Below are 13136 nucleotides of genomic sequence, written 5' to 3'. Positions count from 1 at the left end.
CATTACAAAATAAAACAATTATCATAATGTAGATATAAATCTTGCTGTAGATGTCAATTTCAGCAAACTGGATAAAAATGATATAAGCTTCAAAACAGCTTAAAGAAAAACAAAGATGAAGAAGTGGCATACTGCCTTGGAGGTGCTTAAACAAATTTAGCTCAGTATTCATAATGACTAAAATAGTACAAGGGTAACCTTCCAGGCTCTAGATAAAGCTGACAGAATGAGAAGCTTGGAAGTACATTGTTAACGGTTCAATATCTTCACACCAGCTGACTGAACTTTTAGTTTTTAGATGTGCCTCAGACTTGGGCAGAAGTTGATGTTTGAATTTTCACAATGCTAACCTCAACTGGTCAACATCTGTCTCAAACAACTAACTCATGCTACAGTAAAAAAAAAAATTTATCATGTCTTACTACACTTCTTTTTCTTTTTGTTGCTTAATCTGAAGAGAAAGGAGAGTAAACTGGGACACAGCTTATTTTGTTTGGTGTGGTTAATGTTTAACTTATGGTGATTCAAATGAATAATTAAGGAAAGATTGCTTAAAGTGTTGGCTTGGAGTTTGGGGTGGGCTGTGACATACGTAGTGCTATTAACATGGTATCTCTCTGTGTACTTGAACACTTTAATATGTAGCTGAAATCATTAGAAGTAAATGATGGAACACCTCTCTCTATCTTGACATGCAAAGAACAGCTGATATAAGTCTTTCTATATGTAATAAAGAATTGCTGATAAACTGATAGTATTTCTCTCTATATTAACATGTGGCAGAGAACAGCTGCTGTAATTAACACCATCCATCCATTTATCTATCTGTTCAAGAAAGAAAGAAAAAGAATGTGTAATTGATACAGTATCTTCTTTTTCAATAAATATGTTTAATCTGTGTCTTCTCATTCCACGACCACATCAAAGTGTAGATCTAATCAAACATTTAATAGGTTAGACAATGAACTGAGATCTTCTCTTCTGCAGGTAACTGTTAAACGATTGAAGAAATATGAGAAAGAATATTTAGCTCAAAAAGAACAAGAATTACAACAAGAGGATCCGAGTGAAAGAATTCAGGTAAGTCATTCCAAGTTAACATTCTTGAAAGTTCGTTTTTTTTTTATTTCTGGTTTTTCAATGTTTTTTACTTGATAGATCTGCAAATATGAATTGTTAGGTATGAATTGTTAAAATAACTGTTTTTACACCTATGTCTAATACTTAACTATTATTCAGAGGTGGTGGTTGTTCTTCATAAAAGTTCATTGATGCAAGTAAAATATGAGATTTGAACAGTTAACTTTTGGGTCAGTAGTCTCATAATTGAATCACTGGATTGATGGTTCTTGTCACTTCAGAGGAAACAGAATATGGTTGTCTAGGTGCATCTTGTCAACTTGTAAAGCGGATCACAAATGAACTGAGAAAGTTACTGGTTGATAAAGATGGCATCAACTCATGAAATATGAACAAGAACTAGTTATAGTTGTATAGATTAATGAAGGAAGGTAAAGTTGGCTGTACAGACTGTAGATATCTTTGGCAGACGAAAACCAAGAAAGACATAGGAAGAAGTGGTGAAGTCAGATCCCTCTGAATGTTGGATTTCACATGTCTAAAATGAGTAGCAATATGTTTAATTGAAGTTTTTATTAATCCATGCTTGCATGGAGGTAGATAACAACGTTGTTGTAGTAATGATGGTGATGTAGCTGGTGGTGGTAGTGGGGTGAAATGTCTTGCTTAGGCCTGATAGTGGCACTGATACTAGTGATAGAGATGATAGTAATGGTGGTAAGATTGATTATAGTGGTGGTTGTGGTGATGGGGATGAGGGTAGTTGTAATGATGATGGGACAATAAGATGGAGATAATACACAGTAGGTATTAGAACTGATGACTTTAGTTGTTTCTATGTTTATGCAGTTTATATATCTGTATTGATGAAAATGGATTGATAGTGCAAATTATAAGCAAATTATAAGTTTCACAAATGGACATGTATCGATGTGTAAAACAAATAGAAATATTTCTATAGAGAATAAATCATTTTTATAAAAATTCATTATGAAATCCTTGTGTCATGAACTTACAGGAATACATAAATGTATAAAAGTTTATGAAAAATTAATAAAAGAAAAGATGTTCTTTTTATCATTTTGGCTTTAGTTTTTTTTATTTGCTGGTGAGGAGAATTTGTAGCAATAAGAAAAGTATATGCAAAATTTACATTTTATTACTTTTTACATATTGATATATGGCCATTTGTTTTCACCAACGACCCAATTGATGTACATAACAAGCTTCAAATATCGTAAATTAGTTGCCTGATTAGTGTCTCACACAGATACAGCTTTGAATAAATATAAAACGTATTGATAATATCTATACATTTTTTACTGCTCATATTTATATATGTATAATCCATCCATCCATCTGTCTGTCCGTCCTTCTATCTGTCTGTCCATCCATCCATCCATCTATATGAAGCATTTGTTGGTATCATTAATATTAACACACAACAATAATTTTACAGATGTAAGAGACTAGAAAAATATCAGTTCATTATTATATATTCATGCGCACGCACACACACTCACACACACACACTAACATCAGTGTTCATGTACAGCAGTGTGCAAATGATGTGTTGGAAGAAGAATAGAGCATAAGAGACATTATATGTATTGTATAAAAGACTGTGCTGGCATGGCCATGTGATATATGGGTACTGGTTACTTGAGTGTGGATATAACCTGTGGAAGACTGAAACCCAGGAAGACATTGGATGAAGTAGTGAAGACCAATTTCAAGATGTTGAGCCTCATGAAGATAACAAAGACTATGATTGTCAATTTACCATGTTCAAGAAGATCTGTTCATCTCAGTAAAAATGAGGTCCTAAACGCATACTATTAAGCCTACACCCCAACACCCAATCTATCCCTATCAAGCCTTCCCCACAACTCATTTTCATAGTACCTATTCCTTCATCACTATGGCACTATTTACTCAGCTGCTATAATCACACGAGAGTAGAACTGCACATATTTCATTCCCCTTTTGTACTAATATTTATCCCTTTCCTTGGGACTACTTCTTTTGTCACATATCTTGCATTCTCAATATCAATCCATACCACTGTATTTTCTACTGAATGTCCCTTTTCCTTGAGCACCCTCCCATATCTGTCATTGCCACCATTCTGACCTTTGTTTACCACTAACTGTATTGACTATATACCTCTGACCTTCATTTTTGTTACTAGTCATCTTTCTCTCATCCCATCTTACACACGTATAATGTTTGTATGTAAATCTGTAAACTATTTCAGCGTGAGAACTACCGACTGCAGGAAGAGAACCTGAGACTAGAACAAGAAAATGATGATTTGGCACATGAACTGGTTACGAGCAAGTTGACTCTCAGCAATAATCTGGAATTGGTAATCTTATTACTACTACTACTAGTTTATTGTTACTCTTGTTGTTGTTATTGTTGCTATTGGTGTAGTAGGATTTGGGCAGGTTCTAGAAAGTAATATGTTGTTTAGCCTCAGTATTTCTGTAGTATTTAGGTACTATCTGGATATTGCATGTGATATGCCCATGGAAGACCCTGCTATTCTCTCCTATATGATTTCTGTGTGGCATTTATTTTTTATCATTGTCCAATTTTCCTGAGAGTTCATAGGTTCTAGGACTAGATACAGCAGCATTGAGCAAGATATCTGATCAAAGTCACAATGGTTGCTATTCTTCTACATGTATTTCTGGAGTTTACACCTCTACTACTATTTTATGTGTGTGGTGTTATTGGTGGAGATGATAGTGATGATTTAATTGTATCTTTTTATAAGCCCTATAAAAAGAAAAGAAACATATCTTCAACTCTATGGAATGTTAGTTAGCCTGATGAATGGTAGTCTTCAGTCTAATAGAACGTTAGCCTGATTTGTGGTGGATATTACTACAGTTGATTCAGTAAAGTATGTGATATATACTAGAATGTAATTTCTACTTTTATCAGAGTGAAATACGCTGTGACCAACTGGAGAAAGACTGCGACCAGACAAAGAAGATGTTGACAGAACTTGAGGAAGAAAAACGTCGACTTGAGTTAGAATCACAACAGGTAAGTTCAGGAGGCTTTTAAACTTCAGACAGTTTAAAGCTAGTGTTTGTGTTTATTCTTGTAATATGTCCAACTGCTGTCAGATTTTACTTTATTAGTTACTCATGGTATTTCATTGTGTTATAGGTGAAAGAAATGTGTCGTCGAGAACTGGATAGGACTGAGTCTGAGATTAACCGAAATAGTGCCATCATAAATGACTATAAACAGGTCTGTTAGTGTTTTTACTTTTTCTAACAACAACACTGTTGTACAACACTGAAGTTGTTACTAATTTTTGTATATTTATTTCAATTCCAGATTTGTTCGCAGCTCAGTGAGAGATTAGAGAAACAGCAGACTGCATCTAAAGAAGAAGTCCAACGGATAAAGGTAATCAGTACTCAAAATATGTACTTCCTTTGTTGCTATTGGTTTTATTTATAAATACAGTCTTCTTTACTTGGGAGTATAATGATTATCACAATATAAATGGTCAAGTTAATCTATTTTACAGATTAATTAATACTGTAATAATCCTGTAGATTATCTTTAATACTATGAAAACTGAAAATTACTTTCACCAACTAAGTAAATCAGAAAGAAGAAAATTCAAAGTCAGTATTGGGAGTACTCTGTGATCCTAATGGAATGTTACTGTGTGTCTCATAAATCTATGTGATCTAAAAATGGTATGCTTATGTATCTTGATTCTATAATGAGTGATTTAAGGCCATTTTCCTTGCCTAAGGAGGGTTTAGGTTTGCAAACCACATGATGGTCTTTTCTGTTTTGCCCTACTCTTTACATCTATCCTCATCAATACCCTTGTTCTTCTTTTCATCAATACCCCTCCTACCAACCACCTTGCCTTTCTTACCTTCCTCTCCTATCATCTTTAACCATTTCTTTCTTAGTCTTCTGTCTCTTCTACTTCTTTCCATATTCAATCCATCATTCCTCTTGCTCAGTCATTATCAGCATGTAACCCAGCCATATCACTTCATTTCTTTTCACAACATCTGACACTATTCATGTCATTTCCTGCAAATCATTGATTTCCTCTCTGTCAGTGATACTCCATCTATCCACTGAACCATTTTCTTATTTGTTCTTTCCAGCCTTCTCTGTTACTCTGTGTTCTTTACTCATATCTCTCTCCTATAAACCATAGCACTTCTCACACCTGTGGCATATACCTTTCCCTTCAGTTTAAGCAATACTCTTCTCCTCATCAGAATACCACTCAGTTGTAGAACTTCTTCCACATACATCTTATTCTATCATCACTGAGTCCAGCTCACCTTCTTCGTTCTAGCTGTAAAAAGGTTTTCATACCTTCCATCTTCATACAATTTCTAAAATTCAGCTCAGCATTCTTCCCGTCTGCAACTCCTTCCATAGACATCATACATTAAAATGTAGCTACCACATAAGTTAATACTCTCACACTACCCCAGTGCATATTGTACATTTAATGCAGTGTAAATTAACACCTTTCCTGCACATAGCACACAACCACTCCCCCTATTCTTTCTGCCTTGCCTCACCATATACTTCACCGCTTTCCATCACTTTCATCTTTCCAGTACCCATCTTCATACTGTTTGCCTCCATACCTTCCTTCCATTTATTCACCTTCTTCAATCCATCATACTATTGACTTATCACATCAGATTATCTGCACACAGCAACTCTCATGGTAAATCTTCCTTTAAGTATAAAGCTGGTACCTCCATCACAACTACAACTTGTAGTGGGCTTGATACTAACTCCTGATGCATTCCAACCTTCACATTAAATTCATTGGTGTACCCATCCTTTGTTCTTATAATAATAATGAAATTATTGTATACAGTGCTCAGGTGCACCACAACTTGTCAAAAGTGCATATAAAGCATATGCAGTAACGTACAAATGTCTGGAAAGTGAATAGTGTATGAGTCAGATACATGCTTGTGTATGGAGGGGAGAAAATCAGGTGTAGTGTTGTCGAATCTCAGAAAGCATGGAAGTTTTGAGGGATTCAGTGCTCTGACAACTAACAACTGATGCCGGCAGTTTGTTCCATACTTCAGCAACTCTTAGTGTGAATAAATGTTTCTGAAAGTCATGGGAGCTGTGCTGTTTTCTGACTTTGTAAACATGTCCACGGGTGTTAGACAGGTGGAGTTTGAAAAGGTGCTCAGAGTTATTGTTAGATGGTTAATAAATTTATAACTGTGCATGCTCTCTCTCATACATCAACATTACTACTGTAACCAATCATTCCTCCATTTATGGTATTTAGGTGTTAAACACTGACTAAATTTTACATGCATATCAATGCCATTAGATGGGTTTTACATACTATATTAATATCATTGAATGGATTTTTAAATATAATATTAGCAGCATTAAATGGATTTACAATTTTAGCATCATCTGATAAAGTTTAATTACAATATTACCATTATTTAGATGGTTTTGACACAATCTTAACATTATTTGTCATTGAAAATATGCAGTATCTAGATCTAATACTGGGTAAATACATTTTTAAAATAATATATTTTATCAATGTTTTCAATTTAGAATTATTTAATACCACATTTGTAAAATCGAAGGACAAATGTTGTAGTTATAACAGTTGCAGTTATAGTTCTGAAAAATTCTTGTTTGTCTCTGATTATCTTTTATTATTTATTTTAGTTTAAAAATTTTAATTTTTTTCCCCTATTTCTTTAATTCTAGACTCTTGTAAAATCCTGTGACAGCTGTGGTAATTTGTTTGATGATTGCGGTAAACTGAAAATTTGCGACATAAAAATGGACCCTGAAGATATTAATCCAACCATTGTTGAACTGGAACATCAAGTACGGGAATTGGAGCTAGAGCTGGCTCAGACCAAGCTGGCATTGGTGGAGTCACAGTGTAAGACACAGGACCTCACCCATCAGCTGAACGCAACCATCTCTGAATTACAAGCCTCCAAGAATACATGGTTCCAGAAAACAATCACATCATTCCGAGAAGCCACAGCTAAGAAAGATATTAAAGAATAAAAACATTCCAACTGTTTGTTGGCCATTATTTTCTTCTCTGGCCTGTCATTAATGAACTGGATTCACTTGTCAGAAGTTAAATAACATACTTGGCTCTATTGTTCTTATTTATGGATTACTATTTTTCATTTCCAGTTGGTTACGTCATGTCATATGTTGCTAGCCTCATATTATGATTGGTTTAGCAGAATTACCATCCTGTCTATATACTTTCATGACCAGTGCTGCTGCTCTCTATCATAGACACAGCCACATGAAACACCATTATGTTTGTACCATTTCTTTAGCTCTGATCATTTCTAATGCTCAAGCCTGATATATCCAACATAGAGTTAGATTGGTGGGAGACTTTCTCTCCAAACCTCCCACTTCTACCTAATGAGTGGTTGGAACTGTTAGTCTCTTGCTCCCCTCTCCCCAACTTAACTATCTCTAGGCAGTCAGCTGCTCTATAAAATGGTGCTTCTATTACTTTGACTCTCAACTTCTCAGTTCTATTTATCATCACCATTTTAAATTGTCAAAACTTAATTTATTCTTAGTTATTGAACAATTGTTTTACTTTATTTTTTTTTTCCTATTTGCCATTCCTATGTAAATATCTGATACTGAAGAGATGACATAGTTCCTTATTGGAGCTCAAAATCTCTCATTCCAAAGCAAGAAAGTTGTTACTTTTAGAACAGAATGAATATTATTTCATTTCTATTTTCAAAGATCTCTTTAAAACTGTTTGGTTAAAGTCTTTTGCAAACTACACTCAATTTTCTTTTCAGCATACAAAGGAAGCTGTTTTTTAATGAAATGTTTATTTTATTAATGCTTAACTATCAGTTTGTATTAGCATTTTAGCAGATAATAAAATGAACCAGTTTACCATTTGTTTGTGTAATTAAGCTCAAGTTGGAAAGCTTTCTGTTATACTCCATCTAATCTGACTGTATCAGTTGTTAGAAGCTAATCCAGACTAATGACAATATGGAAAACAACAGTAAACTGGTCGTCAATGACAACTGCTGAACACTGTCAACATTGTGGTGTATTTCAGCTAGACTACAAGCAAGTCAGCTTCACTTTGAAGAGTCAAAGTTTATTATTATCAATGAAAGCTTGACTAAAACTATGGGAGATTGCAGCAGTTCTCTCTGTTTCTCTCTATCATATAGTGACAGTGTTTTAATTCTTTCAATACATCTCTACACAGCTGTTATCTATCAGTCTTCTATCATTGTTCTGCTTCTCTCACAATCATACACACAGTTACTTCCAAAATCTCTTCTCTTCTACTTTACCAACAATTCAAACATTGTTGTATAACTGACTGATATATGACTAGTGTTTGGCTGTTATATCTAATATATATGATAATATATGACTGCTAGATGATTGTCTACTGTAAGACTGGGGTATGTCTGTTACATAACTGTAATATAATGGTTGTACGACTGACGGGATATAAGGCTGTTGTAAGGCAATTTGAAGTATTTGTTGTATGACTGATGTATGTTTGTAGTTTATGACTATAATTCAACTGTTGTACAATTACCAAGTATATAACTGTCTTCTACATATCTGTAGTATGTCCTTTGTACCTCTCTTAATGATTCCAGCTGTGCCCCTGCTGGAGCACCACCATGTGACAGTTATCTGTTGACAACCTTCATAACATCAATCATATCAGCTTCATGATGCCTTACACTGTTTCTCCCAAATTCTGTTTATTCCTAATATATCTATTTTATCCTGTAATATTTAAGCAATATCCTTTATTTAATAAATACACATTATTTTAATGTATACACATTATTTAACCAACACATGTTATTTATCTAATATACATTATTTAGCCAACACACTGAACCCTAACTCAACCCATGTAAACTGAATCTATCTTGTTGTTTAGATGGTAGGACCAATACACTGATATTAATTAAATTTGGCCAAAATATTACACAGTATTTTAAACATAGTACAGTCTAACTGTACTGTAAAGTGAAACAGATGTCACATTTCTAAAATACTATACTGTATAATAGCAGAAATATGACTCTTTAGCAGAATCCAGTCTGTTATAAGCATTCAGACCATGTCTTTGATCTGATGATACCCCTACATACTGATGAGTTACTTTGCACTGCAGCAACCCAAATGTTTTGTGGTTTCTTCCACCATTCCCACCGCCAGTCTTTTAGGCCCTACAAAGTTCATGGGTGCTGCCCCTCCTCTTCTGATTAAGCCATAAAACACACCTCTTTCCTTTACTATACAGTAACGCAGGCGTTACATTTTTCTATAATATTGTACTGCTTGGTGTCACACTTCTCTACAATACTGTATTGTATGGGGACATAAATTTATAATACCACTGTATAATATTGTGGAATATGGTGACATTAGTGTCACATTTCTTTACAGTACTGTGTGGTATGGTGACACACTTTTCTTCAGTATTGTATTATGGTGACACACTTGTCACAATTTCCTACAATACTGTATTGTGGTGTCACACTTCTCTACAATATTGTATGGTGACACAGGTTTCACACTTCCTTATATTAGTGTGTTGTATGGTACCATACATCCTTTCAATACAGTTTAACCACAGCTGTACAATTGGTTACAGTTTGACCATAAGTCATATATAGCTGTCTTCACTAAAATATCACATGTTTCTCACTGCTACATGGTGGCTGAGTCACTGCTGCATAGTGGCTACAATATTGCATGTTGCTCATTGCTACAAGGTGACTGCACTACTTTATTGCTCACTGCTACATAGTGACCACGCAACTGTGAGTTGTTGCTTACAGCTACAGTAGTGCATGTTCACTGCAACATTGTCATTCACTGTTGCATAGTAACTACAGTATTACATTTTGTACCATCCATCGTGTAGCAGTGTACATGTAGCTGCACACTACATGTTGTTCATAGCTACTTGATACTTGGTGGATACATAACTACATATTCACTGCTACATGGTGGACACCACACTATATGTTCAATGCATTAGATGCATAGTGCTAAATATTCACAATAGAAACTCATAAACCTCCTCATACCCTCCTTGCATCTTGCTACACCTGTTCTGTTGTGATGAGGCTCCTAATTCCTAGGAATTATTCCACTTATTGACCTGATCTAACCCACATTCAAATGCCAACTAAACCACTACCATCATTCTTGTACAATTGTTTAATTTTGAAAAGAGCTAACCTTTACTCTGTGAGGGCTGCCTCCACATTACACTCTGACATTTACTCCCAATTTCAACCTACCCACCAACAACTATAGTAATAACACTGTTATGTTTTGCTCTCTATTCACTTCGGTTTATAGAATTGTATTTATCAGCTTTGTTTCTTTTTGGTTCTACATTTTAGATATAGAAAACATTGAAGATATGTTAACATTTTATGAGGGTTAGTTAATTGTGAGTAGTTGTGTGTATACTGAAATTAAATGTAACTTCCACCTTGGTTAGCTGAGGTCTGTATTTAGTGATGAAGCTATGGACAAGGATAGATCTAAACAGGTCTGCACCATCTGCTGGCTGAAAATACTACACAAGCTTAGCTGACTGCTACTGTTTCTGTCCCTTTGGGACTGTAATGTTAATTAGAATTGGCTTAGACTGCTACTGTTTCTGACCCTCAGGGGCTATAATGTGGATTAGAATTGCTTTCAGAAGAGGGTGAAAGATGTTCAGTTTGGAATAAAAAGTTGTCACCAAAATGAAATTTTTCTATCTGTTTCATTTAAATGAATACTTCCAATTTATTTTTGTGTATCAATTTCTATGTTACTTGGCTGTATTTTGACATAATTAAGCTGCAATGGTAATTTTCTAATGTCTCTTTAAAGAAAGAACATTATTGATGCATTTTTAACAACAGCATAGAGAAACATCCAGCTTCATTCTCTTCTTGTCTTACTGGTTAAAACACACACACAAGTACTGGATATGTTGTGTAGATTATACATACATATGTGCGTGTGTGTGTGTGTGTAAGAAAGGTCTCAAGTGCAAAACAAATCATAACCCTGAAAAACATTAAAATTGAAGTACATTGTATATGATATTAGGTTTACACTGTAAAGAAGAAATAAGTTTTCTTTATTTTAGACAATGGTTCTCCTTGGAATTAAAAGAAGGAAAAAAGACAGAGAAGAAAAGAAAAGTTCTGTGACACCAGTGTTACAGTTGTCAAAGTCACAGGGATTTTTTTTCTTCTTTTTTCCACTTCTTTTCTTTGAAGAAAGACAATTGTCTAAACATACTACACTTGTTTTTCCTTATAGTGTAAACCCAGTATTTTACACTGAGTACTGCAGTTTTCAGTGTTTTGATTTTTTTCATTCTGGAGACCTTTCCACTGGATGTTTTACCATGCTGACAGAGACCTAAACCCTCTAATTCTTGGATTACCCTATTTGGATTACACTGGATCTACAATTATTATTATTATATGTATATAAAACACAGACACATATGTTGCTATGCCATTGTTGTTTGATTTTATGTCAAAAATTAAAATTGAATCAAAGCCTTGTGCAATATAACAGCATTCACTTTGAATTTGTGCTAAGACAAAGGGGATAGATTTCTTGAAATAAACACTGATCGGATTGATCTCTGAAAGATAATTTACTTGTTATCTAAATTAGACATTCTACAGGTGTGTTGATAACTATTCAGACAGCTTGGTAAGCTCAGAGAAAAATATTGTATATCATTTATATATACATGACAACTTTTACTTGTTAATTCTAACTATATACACATGCATACACATGTTTATATAAAAATCTTTACGTTGTATACAATGTCAATAAATTAAATCTGAATGTATGTATGTTGTATACAATGTCAATAAATTTAATTTGAATGAGTGTGTGTATGTATGTGTGCATGCATATATATATTTACATATTTTTATATTATGTATATATATGCACACAGACATATCCAATTAAAACATGACTGTATTGCTGTTTTAATAATTTTCCTCAGTCTTTCTTTCAGGTTTTACTCTCTGTTCCGCAGTTGTGTATGTGAAGCATTGTCTAGTGTGGTTCTAATGATGTTCGTCGTGTGCATTGTTTATGTTTTAGGTTTAGTATTGTTTGAAATTATTGTCTTCATATGTGATTGAGTGTCAGAATGTGCGTAATCTTAGTATACATGAAATTGATGATATTGCAAAAAAGCATTTTAGAATTTGCAAAATTATTAGTGTACACTGTGAAGTCACACGCTTGCTATTATAAATGTATCCCACAATGATAAAATATGTGAATTCTAGCAGGTGTGTTTAAGAAAGACATGTGTAGATCAGATTGGCAATACCTTTTCTGGTGCTGGAAGCAAATGCACACATGCACAAAGAAATGTACACATAGATAGATACAGAAAGAGAGATTACAATTTATTAATTGAAAACGATTCACATACTCAGTTTTCCTCTCCATAAACAGAGAAGGAGAGAGAGAGATGTATCTGTAACAATTGGGCTCATTTAATACTTCTTAATGCTCCACTACCACAATTATCTCCTTATGCTTGCAATACCAAAATTTAAATTCACTGATGGTTCTACTTTGTCAAAGATGTACAGAAATCCATTATGAGAAAGTTGTTTTTCTTTTTTGCATAAAGTTTAGTTGTCAAATAGTTAAGTAGTTGTGATTACAAGATAGTTGTCAACTAAAAAAAAAATGTTCACAGTACCAGAAAGTCTGAGAGACACAGTGCCTGATGTCAAATGAGCCATTGATGAATTAGTGATGCCAAATAGGTAGGGCCAAAACAGCTGAACCAAAATATCTTATATCTGTATATGGTACACAATATACATGCATCTTTCTGACATATAAGAAGTAAAAAGGACACTTTAAAAAACCTGATAATACAATAAACAATACAAGGATGAGAAAAATAGTGAATAGTATTTACTTGAGGTTCAAACAAATCT

General features: G+C 34.0%; 1 protein-coding gene across 7 annotated transcripts in view; it reads left to right on the top strand.

Annotated features, from left to right (window-relative positions):
* Positions 1–12013, top strand: part of LOC115230269 (rab GTPase-activating protein 1) — a 140938-nt gene extending 128925 nt beyond the window's left edge. For all 7 annotated transcript variants that reach the window (XM_029800505.2, XM_029800501.2, XM_029800493.2 and 4 more), the window contains 6 exons: positions 988–1080; positions 3338–3448; positions 4033–4137; positions 4264–4347; positions 4438–4509; positions 6850–12013. In XM_029800505.2, the coding sequence (XP_029656365.1) occupies positions 988–1080; positions 3338–3448; positions 4033–4137; positions 4264–4347; positions 4438–4509; positions 6850–7161 (777 nt within the window). In that variant the 3' untranslated portion in view covers positions 7162–12013. The remainder of the gene's footprint in view (positions 1–987; positions 1081–3337; positions 3449–4032; positions 4138–4263; positions 4348–4437; positions 4510–6849) is intronic.
* Positions 12014–13136: the final 1123 nt, after the last annotated feature.

Source organism: Octopus sinensis, linkage group LG2 (assembly GCF_006345805.1).
Source record: "Octopus sinensis linkage group LG2, ASM634580v1, whole genome shotgun sequence".
Taxonomy (NCBI): Eukaryota; Metazoa; Mollusca; class Cephalopoda; order Octopoda; family Octopodidae; genus Octopus; species Octopus sinensis.
The sequence above is the reverse complement of the archived record's forward strand: the minus strand, read 5'-3'. Positions and strand labels throughout refer to the sequence as shown.